This window comes from Pongo pygmaeus, chromosome 19, assembly GCF_028885625.2.
Source record: "Pongo pygmaeus isolate AG05252 chromosome 19, NHGRI_mPonPyg2-v2.0_pri, whole genome shotgun sequence".
Taxonomy (NCBI): Eukaryota; Metazoa; Chordata; class Mammalia; order Primates; family Hominidae; genus Pongo; species Pongo pygmaeus.
The window spans coordinates 75752652-75778309 of record NC_072392.2 but is presented as its reverse complement, the minus strand read 5'-3'; the positions used below and the strand labels follow the sequence as shown (position 1 = coordinate 75778309).

The 25658-nt window shown below is 56.0% G+C and overlaps 3 protein-coding genes across 22 annotated transcripts; 2 read left to right on the top strand and 1 right to left on the bottom strand.

The window, feature by feature from the left end:
- The first annotated feature begins 387 nt into the window (after window positions 1–387).
- On the top strand, window positions 388–3512 carry CCR10 (C-C motif chemokine receptor 10). Its single transcript, XM_054457648.2, has 2 exons — window positions 388–589; window positions 1783–3512. The coding sequence occupies exons 1-2, from the start codon at window positions 566–568 to the stop codon at window positions 2854–2856; spliced, it is 1098 nt and encodes a 365-aa protein (XP_054313623.1). The 5' UTR covers window positions 388–565; the 3' UTR covers window positions 2857–3512.
- Window positions 3513–5366: 1854 nt separating this feature from the next.
- On the top strand, window positions 5367–14495 carry PLEKHH3 (pleckstrin homology, MyTH4 and FERM domain containing H3). 13 transcript variants are annotated; one of them, XM_063657175.1, is made up of 14 exons: window positions 5367–6007; window positions 7996–8051; window positions 8392–8471; window positions 8571–8762; window positions 8849–9006; window positions 9109–9229; window positions 10193–10319; window positions 10848–11055; window positions 11282–11418; window positions 11707–11839; window positions 12036–12494; window positions 12788–12979; window positions 13505–13710; window positions 14108–14247. In XM_063657175.1, exons 1-13 carry the CDS (start codon window positions 5846–5848, stop codon window positions 13700–13702), a joined length of 2223 nt encoding a protein of 740 aa, XP_063513245.1. In that variant the 5' UTR covers window positions 5367–5845; the 3' UTR covers window positions 13703–13710; window positions 14108–14247. The 13 variants fall into 13 exon arrangements, 10 of the variants coding, with proteins under 10 accessions (XP_063513245.1, XP_063513242.1, XP_063513240.1 ...); XM_063657172.1 differs by having other exon boundaries at window positions 10013–10319; window positions 11282–11409; XM_063657170.1 differs by having other exon boundaries at window positions 10013–10319; window positions 13505–13742; window positions 14108–14235.
- Window positions 14496–15401: 906 nt separating this feature from the next.
- On the bottom strand, window positions 15402–23283 carry TUBG2 (tubulin gamma 2). 8 transcript variants are annotated; one of them, XM_054457622.1, is made up of 12 exons: window positions 22938–23283; window positions 22544–22656; window positions 22175–22342; window positions 21784–21852; window positions 21264–21290; window positions 19438–19517; window positions 18987–19113; window positions 16849–16935; window positions 16584–16733; window positions 16168–16320; window positions 15923–16084; window positions 15402–15805 (listed from the first exon to the last, which is right to left on the bottom strand). In XM_054457622.1, the coding sequence occupies exons 1-12, from the start codon at window positions 22984–22986 to the stop codon at window positions 15608–15610; spliced, it is 1383 nt and encodes a 460-aa protein (XP_054313597.1). In that variant the 5' UTR covers window positions 22987–23283; the 3' UTR covers window positions 15402–15607. The 8 variants fall into 8 exon arrangements, with proteins under 8 accessions (XP_054313597.1, XP_063512726.1, XP_063512723.1 ...); XM_063656656.1 differs by lacking the exon at window positions 19438–19517 and adding an exon at window positions 17732–17829; XM_063656653.1 differs by having other exon boundaries at window positions 22124–22342; window positions 22938–23243.
- Between the last annotated feature and the right edge of the window lie 2375 nt (window positions 23284–25658).

Here is a 25658-nt window from a genome sequence, read left to right as displayed (position 1 = left end):
AAAAGGGAGGTGGTTTGGGGGAAGGGTGCCTGGAAATGGAATGAAGGGTAAGTAAAAGAATCTTCTAGTAAAATTATGCTTCTAGAGCATAATTTTCTGAAGGCAAATTATGCTCTAGGAGTGGTGCTGGGCACTGTGAATTTAGCATTTTTGCCCTACTCCACTTTGCAGATGAAAAACCTCAGGCTTAAAGAGGTCAAGAAACTTAGTCAATATCACACAGCAAATGATTATATTCCGAAGCCCGTTCTTTCTTCACTGACAAAGACAGTAAATTATTTTTTCTTTCTTTCGTTCATTCTTTTTTCTTTCTTTCCTTCCTTTTCTTTCTTTCTTTATTTCTTTCTTTCCTCCTTCCTTCCTTTCTTCTTCTTTTTTTTTCGTAAAATCCAGATCCTGCACAAGAGAGTAAAGTCTTTTGGAGGAGGTGGAATGGGAAAGTGACCCCGTAGACCCTAATCCCCACCTCCCTCTCGGCCCCTCTCCCCGCCTCTTCCTTCCTGTGCCGCTAGTAGTTTAACTTCTGCCCCCTGTGGCTATACCTCAGAAACCTGTGTAGCCAGAGATGGGGACGGAGGCCACAGAGCAGGTGGGAGTGGGGGCAGGGAGGGGGAGAAGGGTTACAGAGAGGGAGGAGACAGGGAAGGAATGGGATTCCCCACCTGGCAATAGGACTCTGCCATCCTATGGCTTATTCGGGATTCTTGGCGCTATCTCAGACTAGGGGTCCTCCAGATAAATGGGCTGGTGGTGTGAGGCTGGGGTTGTGGGACAGGGACTAGGGCTGAGGGGAAAGGCGGGTTGAACCTAGAGGTCCAGGGTCCCACCTGGGCCCTGAAAAACTGAGTCCCAACCCTGGAGACCCCCTTGGCATGAGTGGTTCAGTGTGCTGGTATTGGAGGTACAGGGAAAGTGGGTAGGAAGGGAAAGAAGAGAAACAGAAACCCACTCCAGACCCAGGTTGGAGTCCAGGGCTCAGGTCTGAAGCAAAGCCTGCATATGGGCATCCTTCCAGGAGAGGGCGCTGCAAAGGGAACTGAAGCTGTGGGATTTATTAATAATACAAACTTTGGGCTGGGTGCGGTAGCTCAGGCCTGTAATCCCAGCACTTTGGGAGGCCAAGCTGGGCGGATCGCCTGAGGTCAGGAGTTCGAGACCAGCCTGGCCAACATGGTGAAACCCCATCTCTACTAAAAATACAAAAATTAGCTGGGCGTGGTGGTGGGCGCCTGTAGTCCCAGCTACTCGGGAAGCTGAGGCAGGAGAATCGCTTGAACCCGGAGGCGGAGGTTGCAGTGAGCCGAGATCGTGCCATTGCACTCCAGCCTGGGCGACAGAGCAAGACTCTGTCTCCAAAAATAATAATAAATAATAATAATAATAATAATAATAATAATACAAACTTTGTATTATGGCCTTTGGAGAACACAGGTTCTCCCCATCCATCATTTTCCATATTGCCATCTTCACAGCAAACCTTGAGAGGTGGGCTGGTCAGGATTTATAATCTCAACATTATAGGTTAGGTAACTGAGGTCTAGAAAGAGCAAGTGGCTTGCTCAAGGTCACCCAGGAAGCTGGAAGCAGAGGTAGGAGGGGTGCAAGGGAAGCCAAGGCCTGCTGAAGGTGTGCTAGGAAGAGTCTGGAGAAGAGCTTATGTCTCCCCGTATACTGTTACATCTGGCCACACAGGAGCTCTCAGCTTGGAAGGCAAATGTGGGCGGGGGAGTTGTGTGGTCAGATGTGTCTCATAAGATCCCGCCTCTCATTTGACCCTCCCAGGTTTCCTGGGGCCATTACTCTGGGGATGAAGAGGACGCATACTCGGCTGAGCCACTGCCAGAGCTTTGCTACAAGGCCGATGTCCAGGCCTTCAGCCGGGCCTTCCAACCCAGTGTCTCCCTGACCGTGGCTGCGCTGGGTCTGGCCGGCAATGGCCTGGTCCTGGCCACCCACCTGGCAGCCCGACGCGCAGCGCGCTCGCCCACCTCCGCCCACCTGCTCCAGCTGGCCCTGGCCGACCTCTTGCTGGCCCTGACTCTGCCCTTCGCGGCAGCAGGGGCTCTTCAGGGCTGGAGTCTGGGAAGTGCCACCTGCCGCACCATCTCTGGCCTCTACTCGGCCTCCTTCCACGCCGGCTTCCTCTTCCTGGCCTGTATCAGCGCCGACCGCTACGTGGCCATCACGCGAGCGCTCCCAGCCGGGCCGCGGCCCTCCACTCCCGGCCGCGCACACTTGGTCTCCGTCATCGTGTGGCTGCTGTCACTGCTCCTGGCGCTGCCTGCGCTCCTCTTCAGCCGGGATGGGCAGCGGGAAGGCCAACGACGCTGCCGCCTCATCTTCCCCGAGGGCCTCACGCAGACGGTGAAGGGGGCGAGCGCCGTGGCGCAGATGGCCCTGGGCTTCGCGCTGCCGCTGGGCGTCATGGTAGCCTGCTACGCGCTTCTGGGCCGCACGCTGCTGGCCGCCAGGGGGCCCGAGCGCCGGCGTGCGCTGCGCGTCGTGGTGGCTCTGGTGGCGGCCTTCGTGGTGCTGCAGCTGCCCTACAGCCTCGCCCTGCTGCTGGATACGGCCGATCTACTGGCTGCGCGCGAGCGGAGCTGCCCTGCCAGCAAACGCAAGGATGTCGCACTGCTGGTGACCAGCGGCTTGGCCCTCGCCCGCTGTGGCCTCAATCCCGTGCTCTACGCCTTCCTGGGCCTGCGCTTCCGCCAGGACCTGCGGAGGCTGCTACGGGGTGGGGGCTGCCCCTCAGGGCCTCAACCCCGCCGCGGCTGCGCCCGCCGGCCCCGCCGGCCCCGCCTTTCTTCCTGCTCAGCTCCCACGGAGACCCACAGTCTCTCCTGGGACAACTAGGGCTGCGAATCTAGAGGAGGGGGCAGGCTGAGGGTCGTGGGAAAGGGGAGTAGGTGGGGGAATACTAAGAGGCAGGGACCTAAAGGGACTACCTCTGTGCCTTGCCACATTAAATTGATAACATGGAAATGAGATGCAACCCAACAACTGTTACTATTTTTGAGTCACCGACTTGGAAGTGATTTGTGGCAGGGCAGAACCGGTGGGTTAACACCCCGCCCCCGCCCCCCGGCCCCGCCCTGCGTTTGGCTCTCTGAGTGGAAGACGCTGAGGGCCTGGGTGGGGGTGGGGGGCTGCTGAGTCTGCTAAAGCTCTAGCCACTGACACCCCCTCCACCGTCACCTGGCCTCAGCCAACAGAGGTGAGGTGGGAAAGCTGCCAGGCAAGGAGGGGCGGAGGTTCCTCTTGCAATACTGTAAGGAAGAGCTTTCTAACAACCAGAGCGCTCTCCAGTAATGGCTGCCTTAGCAAATACTGAGTTCCCGCTATTGGAATGTTCAAACTGTCGGGGACGCTGTGGGCCTTTGCGTGGTGTGGGGGGAGGGGGAGGGGCAGGGGATTCCCGTTTCTGGTGGGCGTTTGAATTACATTACCACTTTAGAATCCCTTCCTAGTGTCTGTGATGGAAAGAAAAAATGAAAAAATTAATTGTAAAAGTTGAGTTGAAGTTTTTCACCTTGAAGAAAAACCTAGGAGGGATTGCAATCTGCAAATTTCCAGAGTAGTTATCATGGGTGTGGTGGGGGTGAGGGATATTTGCTGTTCTCCATCTTCTCTGGGGACTGGGTCAGAGGAAATGCACTGAGCTGGCCGGAAAGAGAGAGGTTGGATATGGGAAAAAACTTCTCTGCAGGCAAGGGCCTGGGATCCAGACCGGGAAGATGGTTGTGGTATCTCCATTCCTAGGTAATCTCTCAGTACAGGCCACTCTCATCTGGAGAGAGGCCACGGCCGAGATGGCCTCCTAGACACGCTCGCCTTGATTCCCGGTCTTTGTTTTACACAATCACAGCGGGGAGGATAGTGTTCACGTGCGACAGTTCTCGCGGTTTAATATCGGTCAGCAAAACTGTCCCCACCGCTCCAGCCGGGAGTCTAGGGTCGAGAAGGGCGGGGCGTGGCGAGGAGGTCTCAAGGGAGGTGCTGACCTGACTGCCCCGCCCGTCCCGCCCTTCCCCGCCCCTCCCCGCCCCTCCCCGCCCAGCCCAGCCCTGCCCAGGCTAGCAGTCCTCAGAGCCTCCGGCAGCAGCGGCGAAAAGGGGTCCCCCACGGCCTCTAGGGGCCAGGATCCAGGGAAGGCCCGGAGACGGCGCCGATCCTCAAAGGGTCCCGCACGCCAGCCACTGGGGACCGACCTGGAACCCTCCATCGGAGATCTCGGGAATCGCCGCTGAGTCAGCAACGCGCGCGCGCGCGCCCGCGGAGGCCGCGGCCCCGCCCCGGCCGCCTAGCGCCTGAGTTAACCCCTTCCTATACAGAACCGCAGGATATTAGCCCTAAGAGACCTCCACTATTCGGAGACCACAGAATTCCTTAGAATCCCAAGCCACTCTCCCCAGCTGAGTTCGGTGAGCTGTGAGCTCTATATTCGATTTTATTTCCGGCCTAGGTCTGCACGTTCCCAGAGTGCCTGCCTCAACTCCTTCACCTCGAAAAGGAGGTGAGGCCGAGTGCAGTGGCTCACACCTGTAATCCCGGCACTTTGGGAAGCCAAGCTGGGAGGATCGCTTGAGCCCAGGAGTTCGAGACCAGCCTGGGCAACATAGTGAGACTCCATTTCTACAAAAAATAAATTTAAAAAATTAGCCAGGCATGGTGGTGTGCGCCTGTAGTCCCAGCTCCTGGAGAGGCTGAGGTGGGAGGATCCCTTGAGCCCAGGAGTTCGAGGCTGTAGTAAGCTATAATGGCTCCACCGCACCCCAGCCTGGGCAAGACAGCGAGACCCTGTCTGGAAGAAAAAAAAAGGTGGGGGAGAGCTGAATCAGACCGAGAAACTCGAGAAACTGGACTCCTTCTCCCCAGACGTGGAGGGCCACCTCCAGAGCTGTGTCCTTGCAGGTCTGGTGTCATCCTCTTAGTAGCCAAGGCGTTTCCCTTTCTCAGGGACCCTGAGACGAGACACGGGTTCAGAGAGCAGCAGTTGGGTTTTCCTCTGTCCTGTGCCAAAGCTCCTCAACAGGGTTTTTAATTTGTTGGTTGGTGAGCCAAGAGTTAAAACAAGAGCCTGAAGGCGGGCTTCCGTGACGTCACTAGCACCCCGCGTCCGACCTCAGAGACTGGGGCGTGGCTAACATAACCTCGTCCCCTCCCTCCCTGTTTCCCCGCCCCTCCCCGCTGTCACCAAGCCAGGGGCACATGATGCAACCCAACGCGGTTTCAGCCGTCTGATTGGTAGCCGCGCCCGGCGCCAGGCACAGGGATTGGACAGAGGAGGCTGTGACGAAACCTGGACCCTGCCTAGTAAAGAAGGGAGGAGAGAAAGAAGAGAGGGGGGGCCCCCGAGAGGGAGGGGACCGGGGGGCGGGGTCCCAGCTCTGTGCTCGCGCCCCCAGCGCGCCAGTCCCGGGGCTGCAGGGAGCGCAGCGCGCGCGGCCCGGGCCCCGGCCACCGGACGCCCTACCGGACACGACCCTCCCTGGAGCTTGGACAACTGCCCACCTCGGACGCTGCACCGGACACTGCCCCCCACAGGGCTGGACACTCCAACGGACACTACTTCCCAGCTCCGGACATTGCTCCCTCCTCTCCCGGGGCCCTGGACGCTTTTCCCCCTCCCCCCTCCGGGGGCCCAGACACTGAGCCCCCCTCAGCGTCTGGCTAGCGTCCCCTTGCACCCCAGCCCAGGACACTGCCTCCTCCCTGTCCTCTTCTCCCTTCTGCTCCTCCCACCTCATCTTTCCCCTGCTCGGGTCGGAGCCCCGCCAGTTCCTCCGACCCCCTGCTGCTCGGCCGCGGCTGCCCGCGCCCCCATCCCCAGCTCCTCGCCCGGATGCCTCTCCCCGGGGGACTGTGGTGGCTTCTCTGCTGCCGTCGAGGCTTCACTCTTCTGCACCGGGACTACGGGGACGGCGAGCTTAGCGGGGACGGGGACGAGGACGAGGACGAGGAAACCTTTGAGCTGCGGACCCCGAGTCCAGCTGGCGGCGGGAGGGTAAGTCCCGGGGGTTCGGAGCCTCGTCTCAGTCACTCTCGCTGTAACCGGCCGTCACGCTGATCCGCTCCAGCCTCCAGCCACACGCTGCGCTCTTGGCGAACTAGGGACGAGGGAGAGTTTTTTGCCTGGGGGCCAAAGCCCCCGGGAGCTCTCGGAGCAGCAGCCCTACTCGGGATGTGCCTGTGGGCCTCCCGCTGCAGGCTGGGCGCTGTCCACCTGCTGGGGGCCCTGAGGCAGGGGAGGCGTCACGCGTGGCCCGACCTGGCCCTGCCTCTCCCTTCCCCGCTGGGCCCGCGTCCCATCCCGTCTCCTTCCGCCTCCGCCAGCGCCGAGGAATGTGGCGAGGCCGGCTGGGCGGCTCGAACGCCTGGGTCCCCCTCCGCTCTCAGTTCGCAAGCGCGGAGGCCAGATGCGAGAGCTCCCGCTGCGGAGACCCGGACGAGGGGGAGAAGTCATCCCAGGATTGGGGTCTGTGGCGGGGACCCCACGGAGAGGGAGGTGGGGGCTCTTTGAGGACCCCTCCTCATTACCCTGCCACTCAGGACAGAACTCTCGGCTTTCCCCGGTGAGGCTCCTGGGAAACCCCTGAGAGGATGGATGGTGAGGGACACTGGGCTGCTGCCTGGTTTTGTCGAATCTCCCCGTGGGGAAACGGAGGCACGATTGGTGTGGGAGACCTCCATCCCTTGACGTCTCCTCCCCTATCCCTCCTGCACACTGGCGGCCAGACTCCCGTGTGCTATGGGCCGGGTCAGGCTCCCATCCCCCGCGCAGGGGTCCCCAGCAGGCCCAGTGGCTCGGTGCCCGGCTGGGGCGGGCTGCGCCGCCGGGGCCGGCGCCAGCACCTGGCGGAGGCGGAGGGTGGATAAATATAGAGGGGGGGGAGGGAGGGAAGCAGGGCACTGAGATTAGGGGAGTTAGCCTAAGAGGGTGGTCAGTACCTGCCACATGTGGTGTGGCTGACAGCCCCACTCAGACCTTCCAGAAAATAGGTGGAGGTTCACGTAGGAAGGGCGCAGGACCCAGGCGTCCCCAAGCTTCCAGCTTGGGCAGGGTCGGCTTTACCAGGCCATTGCCTCCCTCATGCTCCACCTCAACTCCCCCCTTCCCGGAGCCTGGGGACAGGTGTCCCTGGCCCCCTCCCCCACCTCCCCCTCTTGGCTCTAGCAGTCTGTGAGCAATATGAGGATGGCACGGTTCCCGCCTGACTGGCCTCCGGGTTGGGTTTGTGGCCTCTCTCAGACCCCAGTCTACTGTTGAAGTTCCAGGACAGGGGGAAGGGAGGAGGAGGGGGAGGGGGAGGACAAAACCCTGAACTACACCTGCCTCCAGAGGGTGTGCCATTCCTCAGTCTGGCCCGCCCTTCCTAAGCCCCAGCAAAGGGGCAGGGTCTCTGCTCACCGTTGAGTCTCAGGAGTGTCTATGGGAGAATGTAAGACGCTTTTGGAGAAAGCCCTATACTGAAAGGGTCCCTCTGCCCTTCATTCACCTCTGTGCCTACCACCTGCCCTGCCTTGGCCAGGGAGGCAGTGTGGAAGAAGGGAAAATGAGGAGGAGAGGGTGCTTTGGAGCCTGGCAGAACGAGCTCACCTCTCCTGTTTCAAAGATGGGGAAACTAAGGCCCGGAGACGGGAAGAGACTTGCCCAAGGTTCCACAGTGAGTTAGTGGTGGGGCGGGAATTGGAACCCAAGTCTCCTGACTCTCTGCCCAGTGCTCTTTCCACCCTACCCTACCCCTGATTGTATTTTCAAAGGGTAACTGAGAGGAGCCTCGGCTCCTTAGCTCCTGCTGTTCTGGAGAGCTTGTCCTGTTGAGACTGGCGGGAGGGGCGAGCCCAGCGGCTCCAGCGTGCTCCACCCTAGTCAGGACCCCACTCTGTGACTCCTTCCTCAATCCCCTGAGCAGCCCTGTCCTGAGGGCAGAAGGCACGAACCTTGCACAGGAAGGGCTCTGACCCTGAGGGCTTCCCCGCCTGTCTCCCCAGGGTCCCCTGGAAGTGACGCTGACTCAGCCAGTGAGGAGCGGGCCTGTCTCCAACAGGTGAGCTACGCCCCTACGTCCCATAGTCTGGAGACCCCAGCATGTTCCCGGGACCCCCATCCTCTCTGTCTCCCCTAGCGGTTGTGCAATAAGGGAGAGGCCCTATGCCGGACGCTGTGGTTTGGCTGCGGTCCCGGGGGGCGGTCCGGCTGGGGGCGCGGGGAGAAAGAGGGGGGTCGGGGCTACTTCTGGTTCGAGGTCAGAATGGCCCAGCGGTTCCCACAGCCTGGGGGAGGGGTGCCCAGCTTGGGAGCAGACACCTTTGCGGTCTGGGGAGCCCCTACAGAGGAGCCCCCTAGAGGCAGAGTGGAGGCCCAACCCTCCCTCCCCTCTGGCCCAGGCTGCAGAGCTGGGAGGAGACTTGGAGCCTCATCCCGGAGAAAGGGCTGCCGGAGGATGACCCGGACACCGTTGTGAAAGGTAGAGATCCCCCTCAGTGCACTCTGGAGGCCCCCAATCCCAACCCCCTAGGGATTAATGTCTCTACTGATGTCCCTTCCCTCCCTCTCCGGCCCCCAGGTTGGCTGTACCGGGAGCCCCGCGGAGGAGGGGCGCGGCCCTGGCTGCCCCCGCGCCGAGCCTGGTTTGTGCTCACGCGGGACTCCCTGGATCAGTTCAGCAGCAGCGGGAAAGGGGCGCGGCGTCTCGGGAGCCTCGTGCTCACCAGCCTGTGCTCGGTGACCGGCCCAGAGCGCAGGCGTAAGGAGACAGGTGAGACCTCCTGGGGACTCTCCTACCTTCCTGGGCAGGAGCCCCGGCAGACCCTAATGGCCCTCCCTGGCCTCTCTTTTCCCCAGGTCTGTGGTCAGTGACTGTGTCTGGTCGGAAACACAGTGTCCGCCTCTGCTCCCCACGCCAGGCAGAGGCTGAGCGCTGGGGGGTGGCATTGCGGGAAGTGATCGCCTCCAAGGCACCCCTGGAGACCCCCACCCAGCTACTGCTCAGGGACATACAGGTACACACCAGGGAGAGCCGGGAGAGTGGTAGACCCCAAACCTTTCTGGGCTCGTGAGGAACTCCCTTCCCCATCAAGGTGACCCTCTCCCTGGCCCCCTAGGAAAGTTGCGGGGACCCAGAGGCCGTTGCCCTCATTTACCTGAGGAACCCGATTCTGAGACACACTAGTGGAGCCTTGTACGCCCCGCTCCTGCCCCTGCCCTATGGAGTCAGTGCCCCAGGTGAGTGGTCCCATGGCCCAAGTCCCCTGGATGGGATGGGGTGGTTCAGAGGTAAGAATCTGAATCCCTTAACTGACAGGGATCTAAGCATCCTTCAGGGACCTGCCAGCTCCTCACTTTTCGAAGGATGAAGGTGAAACTGGAAGCTGGCCAGGGTGGAGGGGAGGAAGCCAGCACACACAAAAGGGCCCCCTTTGGCCACCTTCTCTATGGGTCTCATTCTGACTACTGATGTTCCTTCAGGAGTTTGTACACTCTCCTATTTTTTCATTATCCTCTTGAGACCATGCCATATTACCTTTACAAGTGGTAGAAAAACTACCACTTTTGTAGAACGTGCTGGCCTCATCCAACTGTACTTCTCCTTAAACGGTGTAGTGACTGGCCCAGGTCCTAAAGTCAGAGGATTCAAGGGTGCTGGGAGAGGAACCCCGGTTTTCTGACTCCTAGTCCAGCCTGTTTTCTGACCTATGGTGGTGAGCCTCAGTATGGAGTTACAGAATGTGGGGTGTGAATCTACAGCCCTTCCCGGCCGTCCCTCTCCCTAAGTCCAAATCCAGGCTTAGAGGGATTGGGAAGGGGATTCCTGGGAGGCAGAGGTTGAGAGTCTGGATCCGTGGGACCACTGCTTTCCCTTCACTCTTCCTGTCGTTCGTACCCTCCCCTCCCTGCCACCCCATCCCCTTATATTCCCTCTGACCTTCCCCTGGTTCATGCCTTCCTCCCAGGGCGCAGCTCTGTGTCCCCTCTCCAAACCGTCCCTCCGCCCCCACCCTCCCACAGGTCCGGGCTATGCACCCCTGCGCGAGGAGGCGGTGCGGCTGTTCTTGGCGCTGCAGGCGCTGGAGGGGGCGCGGCGCCCCGGGCCCTTGATGCAGGGTGTGCTCCAAACCTGCCGGGACTTGCCCGCGCTCCGGGATGAACTCTTCCTGCAGCTGGCTAAGCAGACCTCGGGCCCTGCAGGTCCCCCCGGGCTCCCGGCTACCCAAGACCCTGCGGCCCTGCGGTACTGGCAACTCCTCACCTGCATGAGCTGCACCTTCCGACCTGGGGGAGCTGTGCGGGGGCACCTCCTGGGGCACTTGGAGAGGTGAGAGGGGCGGGGCGGGGGTTACGGCCTAGGCGAGGAGCTACCGGGCTGGGAGAGAATGAAAGGTCTTTTGCAAAAGACTTGGTAGGTAAAGAACCTAGTAATACATACAGTGCCTTTGTGGGAGATACAAGATCCTATCTCAGTTGTGAGTGGATGAATTACAATAAAACGGCCCCCTTGGGCTGAGGAGTTATGAAAACGCTGCTTTTCCTCCAGCTGATGCAGGCCAGCGCCAGGGCTTAGGAAAATGTAGTAAAGTGGCTGGATTTCGATTTCAGGCCGAAGGAAGATCACGAAGACTTTTGGAAGTGGTAGAGGCAGTTGGGAGAAAGCTGCCAGGGGACTTGAAAAGTAATTCAGCTCTATGCAAAGCACTGGGGACAGATTTAGAAGAGCCTTCAAAGAACTTGAGTTGGGGCGGGGAGGAAATCGGCTAGATAAAATAAACTATAAGAGAAGAAGGCAAGAGGGAGGGGGAGAAGGAAAGCCCTTGGAGTATTGATCCCTGGGTTCCTCCTAACCCAGGACCGAGCAGGCACTCCCGGACTCGGAACTGGCGGAATATGCGCGCTTCATCCGGAAAGCACTGGGCCGGACGCGCGGCAGAGAGCTGGTGCCCTCGCTGGCGGAGATTTCCGCGTTGAGCCAACGGCAGGAGCTGCTGTGTACCGTGCACTGTCCGGGGGCTGGTGCCTGTGCTGTGGCCATCGACTCCCACACCACGGCGGGGGAGGTGAGGCCAGAGAAAGGCCCCATGACCTCCAACCCACCCTGCCAGCTTCTCACGCCTGTCTCTCCCGCTTCCTGGACCCTAGGTTTGCCCCGAGTCTAGATTATTTTGGTAAGGGAGGGAGTGGTGGTGACAGGACTAAGAGACCCCTTCCAATTGAATCAACCCCTCCCAGAATCCTGGCAAGACCCCTGAGTGGTCTAACTTTCCCCTCACCCTCCTCTTCTAGGTGGCTCGAGAGCTGGTGGGGCGGCTGGGCTTGGCGCGGAGCCGCAACGCATTCGCGCTGTACGAGCAGCGAGGGGCCCAGGAGCGAGCCCTGGCTGGGGGGACCCTCGTGGCCGACGTGCTCACCAGGTTTGAGAAGTAAATGTCCAGCCCCAGCCCTGCTTTCTATTAGCCCATCCACTTCTCAGCTGAGGTCAGTCTCTAAGCGGACATTATCCAGCGCTTGCCCCTGGCCCTGCGCTGTGGTGTTCGCTGGTTTACAGATGGACCTGCCCGCCGCAGGTTTGCAGTCCGACTGCAGCATCATCTCCGCTGTCGGCTCCACCCAGGCCCCGCCCCAAACATATGGCCCCGCCCCCACCCCAAGCTGCCCTCGCCGTAGGGGTCCGGCTTCTCCGTAGCGCTTCGTCCGATCCTCTTATGCAGCTTGGCGGCGGAGGAAGCTGGGTTGGAGGACTCGCCCGACTCCGGGTGGAGACTATGTCTGCGTCTTCACGGACCTCTGCACCCTGAGGGGCTGTCCCCAGACGGTCACGAACTGCCTTTCCTCTTTGAGCAGGTGAGGCTCTCCGGCGTTCACGCCTCCAAACAGACTCCCAAGCCTGAACCCCTGGTTTTCTGGGCCGTCTCATTTCATCACTATGGCAGCCCCTCGGGAGGCTTGACTGGAACCTAGACCTCCTCAGATTCCGCGAGGCGTTTTCGCGACGGTTCCGCCGCCGCTTGTGCACTGACGCCGGGTGCCTCCCCTGCAGGCTCACGCTCTGCTGCTGCGGGGCCGGCCGCCCCCACCCGACGACACGCTGCGCGCCCTGGCGGCGCTGCGCCTGCAGAGCCTGCACCGGGACTTCTCTCCGCGGGTGCCCCTGCCCCGCCTGGACCGCCTGCTCCCGCCCCCGGCCCCGCCGCGCGAAGACCCGCCCCGCCCGACCCCCAGGCCGCCCCCTTCCGCTGCCCTGCTGGCCGGGGCGCTCTGGACCCCGGGCCTGGCCAAGAGGCGGGCGGAGCGGGCCCGGCGCGGCGGGGCCGGCCGCACTGCGGGAAGCATTGCCCGCGAGGGAGGAGGCGGCGCCGGCACGGCAGCTGCCGTGCTGGGCGGCTGGAAGCGGCTACGGGGCATGGGCCGAGCTGAGGCCATGGCCACCTACCTGGCCCTGGCGGCGCAGTGTCCGGGGTTCGGCGCTGCTCGGTATGACGTTCTGGAGCTGAGCACGGTGAGGGGGAGAAGGGAGAAGGGGACTCTGGCGGCCCAAGCCCCACACCTTTGCCCCAGAGCCACAGGTCCCACGGAGGGTCACGTAATTCCCCACATCCAGAACAGCTACCCATCTCAAACCCCAGGAGTCACCAGCCCTTGGGCCCTCACATCCCCGGAGCCTTAGCCCCCTCCACACACGTGCTGTGAATCAGAGGGGGATCAGGAAACTCCTGCTCACAGACACCCATCTCCCCCTACCAAAAATAACGCTGGGCTCCTTCCACCCTGACTCTGCCCCTCTGTGTGCAGGAGCCTGGTGGGGGTGCTCCACAGAAGCTGTGCCTGGGCTTGGGAGCCAAGGCCATGTCCCTCTCCCGGCCAGGGGAGACAGAGCCCATCCACAGTGTCAGCTATGGCCATGTGGCCGCCTGCCAGCTAATGGGCCCCCACACCCTGGCCTTGAGGGTGGGAGAGAGCCAGCTTCTCCTGCAGAGCCCCCAGGTGAGTGAGAAGAGGAGTTGTGGGAGGAGGAGAGAAGGGAAGCGATGTCAGGAAGCATTTACAGAACACCAAACATGGGCCAGGTAGAGCTCTAAGCACTGGGGATCCAGCAGTGATCACAGACAAGCTGAAGGAGCTTACACTAGAGTGGAGTCAGACAATAAACAAGGAATCCCAGGCTACGAAGACAGTGAGAAATGCTACAGAGGAGTGATGTGACAGGAAGCCAGGGAAGGGTTCTCAAAAAGGGTGCCATTTAAGCTAGCCAGGGAAGACCTGGGGGAACAGCATTCCAGGTAGAAAGAATTGTAAGGTGGCCGGGTGCAGTGGCTCATGCCTGTAATCCCAGCACTTTGGGAGGCCGAGGGGGGCGGATCACGAGGTCAGGAGATCGAGCCCATCCTGACCAACATGGCAAAACCGCATCTCTACTAAAAATACAAAAATTAGCTGGGGGTGGTGGCACACACCTATAGTCCCAGCTACTCGGGAAGCTGAGGTAGGAGAATTGCTTGAACCCGGCAGGCGGAGGTTGCAGTGAGCCAAGGCACTTCAGCCTGGCAACAGAGCAAGACTCCGTCTCAACAACAACAACAACAACAAAAAATGTTAGAAGAGCAGAAAGAACCAAGTATAACTGGCGCACATAGAAGTGAAGGAGAGAGGCCGGCCGTGGTGGCTTACGCCTGTAATCCCAGCACTTTGGGAGGCCGAGACGGGTGAATCACGAGGTCAGGAGATCAAGACCATCTTGGCTAACACGGTGAAACCCCGTTTCTACTAAAATTACAAAAAATTAGCCGGTCGTGTTGGCGGGCGCCTGTAGTCCCAGCTACTCGGGAGGCTGAGGCAGGAGAATGGCATGAACCCGGGAGGCGGAGCTTGTAGTGAGCTGAGATCGCGCCACTGTACTCCAACCTGGGGGACACAGCGAGACTCTATCTCAAAAAAAAAAAAAAGGAAATGAAGGAGAGAGAGGAGAGAGTGGTGATAAGGAAGGAAAGGTTGCAGGGCCAGAGCACATAGGACCCTGGTGGGGAAGCTGGAGCCCTAGAGCCTGGAGAAAGGATGAGAAAAAGAAGAGAACCTGGCAGCCCCTGTTGCACACTGACCTCTGCCGTCTCTTAGGTGGAAGAGATCATGCAGCTGGTGAATGCCTACTTGGCCAACCCCTCCCCCGAGAGGCCCTGCAGCAGCTCTTCTCCTCCATGCCAAGACCTGCCAGACACCTCCCCTCCCAGCCAGCGCCCGGGCCTGGACGAGCCCCAGGGACAGTCTGGCTGCTTGGGGCAGCTGCAGGACTGAGCCTGCCAAGAGGTCACAACTTCCCTCCTGCCTGCAGCCTGGGCCAGGACTGCTCTGAGATTTGAGGGAAACATGGACCCTTTTGGCCCTGCAGGGACAGGGCACATCCCACACCCAAGGGCTACAATGGGTGTGGGCAATTTTCTAGTTTGTTTCTTAATTTATTTGTAGAAGAGAAGCAAAAAAAAAAAAAGTTTCTTATTTACACAAACCCTTCCTGTGGGAGTGTTATTCAGTGGGACAAGTTGGAACCCCATAACGCAGAGCCCCGCCTCTGGGGACGCCCACACCCTGGGCTTTTACCAGGCTCTGGGGGAAGTCTGGACACCACAGGGCTTCACCCTCCCCCTCCTTGACCTTCCAGACTTAACCTCCTCCTGGCCAGTATGCTGCCACAGGCTTGTGGGTGGAGCAGGCCAACAGGCCTCATTGGAAGCTGGCAGTTACTCACCCTCCCTTCTCTACTGAGTGGCATACAGATGGCCTCCTGGAATCCCTGAGGCTGGAGGGCAGTGAGTCATCAGATCTGGCACTGCCCATTTCTTACTCGGTGTCCAGCTCTGGGCCCATCATTGGTGTGCCTAATGCTTTGGGCCTAGAATGGAGAGAAGCTTGGGGCAGATAACCAACCCACGAATTTCTCTGGCACAGAAAAGTAACTCAGGATGTGCTCAGCCCTACTCTTGAATTCTGTTTCTACTTATCAGGTTGGGTTGAACTGGATTGAGTTCCTGGAACTCTCATGGCCCTGGGCACTGGGAATCTGGAATCTTGGCTCTCCTGGCCTGCTCAGAATGTAGTGTGCCCTCCTTCGGTAGACCCCACCTCCTCTGCCCTGAGTGGAAGAGGTTGGGGCAACATTGACCCTCATTGGGACAAGGCATAGGCACTGAGGAGACAGCAAACCTCAGTGAAGCTCTGTAATCTTGAGACAAGGGCTGACTCTTTTAATACTAAACAGCCTAGTTTAAGGTGAGGGATGCCAGTGGAAACAGTGAACACACTAAGATTTGGACTAAGTGATAAGATGCTGGAGGAGGTGAAGGCCACCCTACTGTCAGATGCCTAGAAACTGGACCTCTTCACCACCCCCCGTATTCACAGATCAAGCCCTGGCTATACTGACAACCAAGCTTTATTACTTTATTAGAGCTGAACAAGCATATTAAGAGTTAGGGCATGGAAGGGAGGAAGCAGGACCAGCTCATGGGCTGGAGATGAACCAAGAAGGGTTGTCCATGAGGTGAAATTGGGTCAGAGGGAGCAGGCATGGTCGAGGCTGTGGTTCCCATCCAGAAGGAGAAGGAGTAGTGGGGAGGGAAATCACTGCTCCTGGGTGCCCCAGGAAATGTAGTCTGGCTCGGTGGCCGCATGGTACTCATCAATGAGCTCCTGAACAACCTCCCTAGACCTGTCCATCTCATCAAAGTTGTCCTTGAACATGTCCTCCTTACGGAATTGCTCGAGGAAGGCATCCCGCTTCCGCAGCTTGTCAAACTGCTGGCAGGAACTTTCAAAGAGCTGAAAGAGATGAAAATCTCCAAAATGCGAGCCAGGGGTTAGGAGTGAACTTGGGGAAGATGATGAAGGTGGCCAGTAGAACAGACTCTCCTAAGAAGAACAGAAACCTAGACTCACCGAGGAGATGCTGGTGTGGTTGGCCATCATGAGCCCGCTGACCCGGTGGGCCGAGGGCAGGTAGGGAGACTTCCTCGACAGGGCCACCTGGATGCTGGCGGGGCCCCACGGGATGAAGTTGGCCAACTTCCGTTCCCGGATCCTCTGCAGGCTCTTGTGGACCTGGGGTGGGCACAGGAGCAGTGGAGGTGGCCTCTCCTCTACCCCTGCGGGTCCGGGGCACGGGATGAAGGGGCCTCCCCTACCTGGGTGGGGTCCACCTCTCCCTGGATGATGTTGAGGATGGCGATGTAGCAGTGGTTGGTCTGGCGGTCTCGGCCTGTGGACACCATCACGTTCTTGGGCTGCAGCAGCCGCCTCATGACATCCAGGACCGTGGTCTTCCTCACACTGGCCACCTGATGGGACAGTGAGACAGGGACCCGGCCAGCGCTCAGGGCACAGTCCCCCTGTGGCTTCTCTTTGGCAGAAGCCAAAGGCAGAGGGAGGGTGGAGAGCAAGTCAGCAAGAAAGTCGCCCGCTCTGTGCCAGTCCCTGAGCGCAGTACCTTGGGGCCCTCAAAGGGCAGCTCCTGGGGGGCAGTGGGGAAGAGAGAAAGGCTGGGGCAGGGCCTGTTGGGCCCAGGGCTGGCCTGGCCTGGGACACTGAAGGCTGCTCTTACTGACTGGTCCGTAGTGAGCGGGGTGTAGCCGGTCATGAGGAAGTGGAGCCGTGGGGTGGGAATGAGCGAGGCGATGAGGCCGATGAGGTCATTGTTCATGTAGCCAGGGTAGCGCAGGGTGGTGGTGCTGGCCGACATGATGGTGGACACCTGGGGACACGCGTGCCATGTCATGGGGCTCGGCCTGGGTGGGACCTTCCTTCCCCAGATGACCCTCCAGCAAGGAGGGCTTCCAGTCCAAAGGAGTCCGGGAGTGGGGGCCCACCAGCTGGTTGATCTGGGAGAAGGACGGGTTCTGGATGTGCAGGCGGTCTGTGGCAATCCGGTTCAGGGCTGTGTTGTCCAGCACCACCTGGGGGGACAGAAGAGTGTCACAGCATCTTGAGGATAAAATGGGCATAGAAATAAGATACTGGCTTAGCCCCTGCTGAACTCCAAAGCCAGGAAGTAGGTTTGTTAGTTTAAAAAAAAAGTACTGAGGCCGGGTGCTGTGGCTCACATCTATAATCCCAGCACTTTGGGAGGCCGAGACGGGCGGATCACAAGGTCAGGAGATCGAGACCATCTTGGCTAACACGGTGAAACCCCGTCTCTACTAAAAATACAAAAAATTAGCCAGGTATGTTGGCAGGCGCCTGTAGTCCCAGCTAATTGGGAGGCTGAGGCAGGAGAATGGCGTGAACCCGGGAGGCGGAGTTTGCAGTGAGCCGAGATCATGCCACTACACTCCAGCCTGGGGGACAGAGCAAGACTCCGTCTCAAAAATAAAATAAAATAAAAAATAAAATAATAAAATAAAATAAATAAAATAAAAGTACTGCTGGGCATGGTGGCTCAGCCCTGTAATCCCAAGGCCAAGGTGGGAGGACCACTCGAGGCCAGGAGTTGGACACCAGCCTGAGCAACACAGCAAGATGCCATCTCTGTAAAAAATATAAATAAAAAAGTATAAATATATATATAATATATATACATATAAAAATATATATATAATATGTACACATATAAAAATATATATAATATATACATATATAAATATATATTATATATATATAAATATAAATAAAAAATAGAAAAGTACTGTTTCTGGGGCACCATGAGATACTCTCGGACTACGCAGGGCAGTAAACAAACACGTGAGTACCCACATGTGCCATACACTGTGCCTGGCTCTGGGGAGACCACAGAGAGGAACAGGCACCGTCTTTCCCTTCATTAGGCTTACAGTCTCGTGGAGGGAGGCACACTAAATATAAAACAGAAAAGTATAGTTAACTCCCTGAAATACACATATAGGAATCTGATCTTGACTGAGTAGTCAGGAAGGGTTTTGCTAAGAAAGTTATCCTTGAGCTGAGAATACAAGCATGAGTGGACATTAAGTAGGCAAAGGTGGGATATGTGGTGGTGTGGGGAAGGTATATTCACTTTGTTGAGAGTTTTGCTGCCTAAAAGGATTCTAAGAAACTTAGAGGTCAGGACTTTATTTCCTAATTTGGCCCACAGGTATGGCTTTGTTGGTCTTCTGTTTTGTGTGTATAGGGGCTGAGGAAGGGTGGGGTGAATGAGACTCACTGGCCTGAGGAGACACACCAAAGTCCTCTACCCTTTTTTTTTTTTTTTAAACACAAGGTCTTGTTCTGTTGCCCAAGCTGGAGTGCAGTGGTGTGATCATGGCTCACTGCTGCCTCGACTTCCTGAGCTCAAGCAATCCCCCCACCTCAGCCTCCTGTGTAGCTAGGACTACAGGCACATGCCACCATGCCTGGCTAATTTTTTTTTATGTTATTTTTTGAGGCAGAGTCTCGCTCTGTCACCCACGCTGGAGTGCAATGGTGTGATCTTGACTCACCGCAATCTTTGCCTCCCGGGTTCAAGTGATTCTCCTGCCTCAGCCTCCAAGTAGCTGGGACTACAGGTACATGCTACCAGGACTGGCTAATTTTTTTTTTTTTTTTTTTTTTGAGACGGAGTCTCGCTCTGTCACCCAGGCTGGAGTGCAACGGTGTGATCTCAGCTCATTGCAACCTCCACTTCCCGGGTTCAAGCAACTCTCCTGCCTCAGCCTCCCGAGTAGCTGGGACTACAGGCATGCGCCACCATGCCCGGCTAATTTTGTTTTTTTAGTAGAGACGGGGTTTCTTCATGTTGGTCAGGGTGGTCTCGAACTCCCAACCATAGGTGATCCGCCCGTCTCAGCCTCCCAAAGTGCTGGGATTACAGGTGTGAACCGCCGCACCCAGCCCTAATTTTTGTATTTTCTGTGGAGATAGGGTTTCACATGTTGCCCAGGCTAGTATTGAACTCCTGAGCTCAAGCAATCCATCTGCCTAGGCCTCCCAAAGTGCTAGAACTACAGGCATGAGCCACCACACCCAGCCCCTCAACTCTTTCTTTGCTCACCACACAGTCTGCGTTCTGCGTCAGTCTCTTGAGTGTCAGGAGTGAATTGTAGGGCTGAACCACCACGTCGCTCATCTCGTCCTGGTAGGGAAACACTGAGTAAGTCTGCACTAGCTTCTTGGGGTACCTGAGAGAAAAGAGGATGGTGGCATAGTGAACTGGAAGGACTCCTCCATCACTGCCCATATGTGCCATTTTGTACAAAAGGGGTGAGGGCAGAACTGAGTCTTCAGAGCCAAAAAGGATAAGCCTGAAAGCTTCAAATTCTGTAGATCCCCTCCCTTCCATAGGTAAACCCCCACCCCCCAAAATAGCTTCCAACATGGTCCTTGGGTGGGTCTGTCCCTATGACTCAAAAGGGGTAGTGGCAGACTTTCTAGCTCAAGAGAAAAAAGCAATGACATTACCCAGGGAACCAGGGTTAATGCCCTCTCCCCAAACACAGGCTTGCCTGTCATTCAGTCGCTCCAGGAGGTAGGAGCCCAGGCCAGAACCCGTACCCCCAGCGATGGAGTGACACAGCACGAAGCCCTGTGTGTATACAGGAATAAACAGACTCAGTTTCTCCTGCCACACTCTCACAACACAATTCTGATACCAGATGGGTGGGGTTTTACCACACACATCAGGTAAGCAGTCAATTCTACAGTAGATGCCAGCTGGGTATCCACTAATTCACTTCAATTCTGGACTACCTACAAACTGTCCCTGACTTAGGATGGTTTAATTTAAGATGTTTTGGATTTATGATGGGTTTATCAGGACATAATCCCATCTTAAATCAAGAAGCATCTGAATTACAATGGTTCAATTTACAATTTTTCAACTTCATGATGGGCTTATTGGGTTATAACCTGATGCATTTCTACTTATGGTATTTTCAATTTTTTTTTTTTTTTTGAGACGGAGTCTTGCTCTGTTACCCAGGCTGTAGTGCAATGGCCTAATCTTGGCTCACTGCAACCTCCACCTCCTAGGTTCAAGCCACTCTCCTGCCTCAGCCTCTCAAGTAGCTGGGACTACGGGCATGCACCACCATGCCTGGCTAATTTTTTTATTTTTAGTAGATACGGGGTTTCACCATGTTGGCCAGGCTGGTCTTGAACTCCTGACCTCAAGTGATCTGCCCGCCTCAGCATGCCAAAGTGTTGGGATTACAGGCGTGAGCTACCGCACCTGGCCTCAAATTTGTTTTGGTTTTAGCGACAGGATCTCACTCAGTCCCCCAGACTGCAGTGCAGTGGTGTGATCATAGCTCACTGCAGCCTTGAATTCCTGGGCTCAAGGCATCTTCCTATCTCAGCCTCCAAGTAGCTAGGACTATAGGCATGCACCACCATGCCTGGATAATGTTTGTATATTTTGCAGAGATGGAGTTTCACCATGTTGCCCAGGCTGGTTTTGAACTCCTGGGCTCGGATGATCCACCTGCTTCGGCCTCCCAAAGTGCTGGGATTACAGGCATGAGCCACTGTGCCTAGTCGATATTTTCAATTTGTGATGTGTTTACATCCTGATAAACCCATTATAAGTTGAGGAGTTATCTGTACCTGAAGATAGCATCAGATCCCACAGAGTGAAGGCTCAGTCCCACAAGACTCTCCCACTTCCAATGCCAATATAAGCTTCAGGTTGTTTTATCTGTGCCTCTGACCAACCGGCTATAAATCGAGGTTCTCAGGACTGCTCCTTGGGTTCAACTAATTTGTTAGAGTAGCTCACAGAACTCAAGGAGACACTTACTTACGTTCATCCATTTGTTATAAAGGATATTTTAAAGGATACAAATAAACAGCCAGATGAAGAGATACCGAGGGGAAGCTCTGGAAGGGTCCGGCGCACAGGAGCTGCTGCCCTGTGGCGTTGGGTTTGCACCCTCCTGGCCTGTGGATGTGTTCTTGTTCACCTTCCTGGAAGCCCCCAAACTCAGTCCTTTTGGATTTTTATGGAGGCTTCATTACACAGGCATGACTGATTAAATCATTGGCAATTGGTGCTCTACTCAATCTTCATCCCCTCTCCCTTCCCCAGAGGTGAGGGGTGGGCCTGTAAATTCCAACCCTCAGAGCACCAGGTTTGTTCCCCTGGCAACCAGCCCCCCATCCAGTGGCTATCTGGGACTTTCCAAAAATCACCTCTTTAACATAAGCTCAGGTTTGGTTGAAAGGCACTTGTTCCTCAGTACAGTGGTTAGTAAAATTAACTAATTAAAAATAAAATGAAAGATTAAACTAAAAGAAAGGGGCTTGTTATAAATAACAGAAGACTGTCTTTCACCTTTATCACTCTGGAGCTGTTCTGGAGCTGTTTCAGAAACCAAGGACAAAAGGTCAAATATTTTAACAAAACATACTATTATTGCTCTAGTCCCTTAGGAAATTACATGGGTTATAAGAGCTGTAAGCCAGGAACATATCACACCCAGCATGGGGAGAGATGGAGAGGCAGTCTCCAAGGATCTGGGGGAGGGACTTCGGCTTAGTTCATTCCCCATTCCCAAAACGCCCATGTCTCAAAACTTCCTCTTATGCATCCAGGCTGAGGCTCCTTGGGAAGGTTTGGAGCTGGAGAAGCAGCTGAATGACTCATGCTTAAGGGGCCGGTGCCATTCAGATTTATGACTTCCTTGAGAACAAAGATTATATCTTATTCACCTCAATATCCCACATCTGATGCTCCATAAACAGGTTTTGAATTGAATTGCTCCCCTCATATTACCTATCCAGGCCACCTCCTGACCCTTCCCCAGCACTCTTCAGCCTCCCTGCCCATTCCTTCCCCCACTCCATAACTTCACCTCTAAACTGTCACTTCCATCTGCTTCTCGGTCTATGATGTCAAAGATGTCTTCATGAATTTTCTCACCCTGTATAGAGACATGGAAAGGGAGGGTCAGGCCAAAGGTTCCAGAGAGCATCTTTTCTCAGCACAGCACCAAGAATTCTGTCTACCCTGGAATATTGTTGCCACCCTGAAGCAGAGCCTAGGCTGTAGCCCTCAACCCAGAAGTGCTACTATTGCAAATGATTTGCACAAAATTTGCATAAACCTCTCCCTGGCTGTCCCTCTTGTTCGGGGCATCCTTTTGTGTCTTATTTTCTGTCAGTCCGGCCAAATTCCTAGTAGCTTGAGCCTGCCTTGCCTCTGGATGGGAATATCAAAGGTCTCTGGAATGGTCGCCTGGACACCTGGGAGAATCCGCTGGCCCAGTTGTTGCCAGCTCCTCCTCCATGTTCCGACAGGTAGATGTTCTCTGGATTGTAGAGCTTGGCATAGGGGGAGTTGAGGATGGAGTGGATCACCCGGGGTTCCAGGTCCAGCAGCACCGCCCGGGGGATGTAGTGCTCATCGTCTGCCTGTCAAGGGGAGTCCAGGAGGGGGCCCAATCAGCTAGGGCGGCCCAAGTCCGAAGTCTTCCCAACTCTGGCTCCCTCCGGCCCTCCCTCCTCAAGCCAGCCGCCTGGCCCCTCTGCCCAGCGGGGTTCCCAGTACCAGGCCACTCCCTTCCCTTCCGCCCCTTTGGCCACTGCCGCCCCTGGCCAAGTCGCTGGGGGCACCTGGTAGAAAAAGACGTCCTTGCGGTCAGTGCCCTCGGTGGCGAACTCCTCCACGATGCCCTCGGGGCTGATACCATGCTCGGCGCACAGCTGTTTCCAGAACTCGAACCCAACTGGGGGAGGGGGGAGATGCCCGGGTCTGCTGGAGCCTTAAGGCCTGAGGAGCCCAGTTTTAGTCTCAGAGGCTGACACGATCAGAGGGTGGACCCAAGATGCCTGGGTCTGGTAGCTGCCCCAGCCCCGGGCTGGAGGCGCAGCTCTCGGTCTGGGTTATCCAGAGCAGCAGGGCAGGGGGTTCATGGAAGGGAAAGGGGGACTGGTGGAAGACAGGCACTTGGGTGGGACCCGAAGGGGCAGAACCAGAGACCGGCGGGGCCGGCGCTCGCTTGCTCACTCTGGTTGCCGCACTGGCCCAGCTGCAGGGTGATGATCTCCCGGGGCATCGCTCTTCAGACGTGGGCGCGCGCCAGCCCCGGCCTGGCGAGAGTCACGGCTGAGACGAATGCCTGGCAGCCAGGCGCGCAGGACGTGGGGAGCGCGCGCTCTCTTCGCCTCTTGACGCGGATGCTCGGTCTGCGCGTGTGCAGCGCAGGCCTCTCCTCGGCCGGTGGGCCGGGGAGCCCAACCTGGGCATCATTTTCTCCCTCAGCAGTCGCAGCCGGAATTCGGCACAGGCGCAGAGTCAGGCCACGCCCGCTCCTGCCCACCGCTCCGCGCCTGCGCAGTGAGACTCGTTGGGGGTGGCAGGGTCGGAACCTGGATGTGTTGGGGAGGGGAAGAGCGGGGGAGGGGAGGAAAGGGGAGAAGCGACCAGGTGGATGTGCTTGTCCACGTGTGAGGAGTCCCCTACCTATATTGGTAGGTGAGGACTCTGTCAGCTTTGCTAGATCCAAAGGCTAGAAGCCAACTTTTCTTCGTTTAAATTTCTATTTTTTAATGGTGTTACAATACATACACATGTATGTTACCTTTTTATTTTTCAGAAGGGTCTCGCTCTGTCGCCCAGGCTGGAGTGCAGTGGCGCGATCATAGCTCACTGTAGCCTCGAACTTCTGGCTTAAGTGATCCTCCCACTTCAGTCTCCCGAGTAGCTGGGACTACAGGCGTGTGCTACCACGCCCAGCTAATTTTTAAATTTTAAAAATGTATTTTTATAGAGATGGGAATCTCACCGTGTTGCCCAAGATGGTCTTGAACTACCGGCCTCAATCAGTCCTCCTGCCTTGGCCTCCCAAAATGCTGGGATTACAGGCATGACCCACCACTCCTGGCCTAAATTTACCATTGTAACCATTTGTAAGTACTGCATACAGTTCTGTGGCATCAAGTACACTCACATTGTTCTGTAACCACCACCACCATTCTTTTCTAGAACTTTCTCATCTTCCCAAACTGAAACTCTATCATGATTAAACAGTAACTTCCCCTTGACTACTCTAGGCACCTGATATGAGTGGAATTATACAGTATTTGTCTTTTTGGGTCCAGCTTCTTTCACTTAACATAATATCTTCAAGATCCTTCCATTTTGTAGCATGTGTCAGAATTTCCTTCCTTTTTACAACTGAATAATATTCCATTGTATAGATGTATCACATTTTGCAAAACCATTCATCCCTCCATGGACATTTGGGTTGCTTCCACCTTTTGGCTATTGTGAATGTTGCTGCTTTGAATGTGAGTGTACAAATATCTGTTCGAGTCCCTGCTTTCAATTATTTTCGATATACACCCAGAGGTAGAATTGCTGGATCATATGGTAATTGTGTTTAATGTTCTGAGGAATCGCCATACGATTTTCCATGGTAGCTGCACCATTTTAAATTCCCACCAGCGATGCACAAGGGTTCAGTTAAATAAATTTTATAGGAGGCCATTGATTTGCACTGAGCTCCTGTGCTCGGCCCAACAGACCAAACCAAAATGGAGTCACTCATGCTAAAGTTCCATGTCACTAAGCAACACTAAGTTGTTTATCAAACCTTCAGAGGAATCAGGAGCGGGAAGGAAGAGCCAAAACCCCAAACAAGCCAGTGTTAGCCGGCATGATACGGAAGTCCTTTCTGCTTTAACCTTTACAAGAAAAGTAACTTTGAAAGGACCAATCTGCTTTTTTTCTTCTGTTTCTATTTTTCTCTACCCTTTTTTGTCCATAAAAACTAACCTGTGCTTGACTCATCTGAACACTCATTCTGTTTATTTTATGGAATGAAATGTAGCCTGATTCTAGAATCACAAACACTGTAAATGCCACTTAAGATTTTTTTTTTTTTTTTGAGACAAAGTCTCACTCTGTTGCCCAGGTTGGAGTGCAGTGGCATGATCTCGGCTCACTACAACCTCTGCCTCTCTCAGGTTCAAGCGATTCTCCTGGCTCAGCCTCCCTAGTAGCTGAGATTACAGGTGTGCACCACCACAGCCAGCTAATTTTTTTGTATTTTCAGTAGAGACAGAGGTTTCGTCATGTTACCCAGACTGGTCTCGAACCCCTGAGCTCAGGTAATCCACCTGCTTCATCCTCCCAAAGTGCTGGGATTACAGGCATGAGCCACCATGCTCAGCCAAGTTACAATCTTTTTTTTTTTTTTTTTAGATGGAGTTTCGCTCTTGTTGCCCAGGCTGGAGTGCAATGGCTCAATCTCAACTCACCGCAAGCTCCACCTCCCGGGTTCAAGCGATTCTCCCGCCTCAGCCTCCCAAGTAGCTAGGATTACAGGCATGCACCATCACGCCCAGCTAATTTTGTATTTTTAGTACAGACGGGGTTTCTCCAGGTTGGTCGACCTCATGTGATCCACCTGCCTTGGCCTCCCAAAGTGCTGTGGGATTACGGGCGTGAGCCACCGCGCCCAACCTTTTTTTTTTTTTTTTTTTTGGAGATGTAGTCGCACTCTGTAGCCCAGGCTGGAGTGCAATGGCTTGATCTCAGCTCACTGCAACCTCTGCCTCCCGGGTTCAAGCAATTCTTCTGCTTCAGCCTCCCAAGTACCTGGGATTGTAGGCACGCTCCACCATAGCCTGCTAATTTTTGTATTTTTAGTAGAGACGGGGTTTCATCATGTTGGCCAGGCTGGTCTCAAACTCCTGACCTTGTGATCCCTTCCAAATGCTGGGA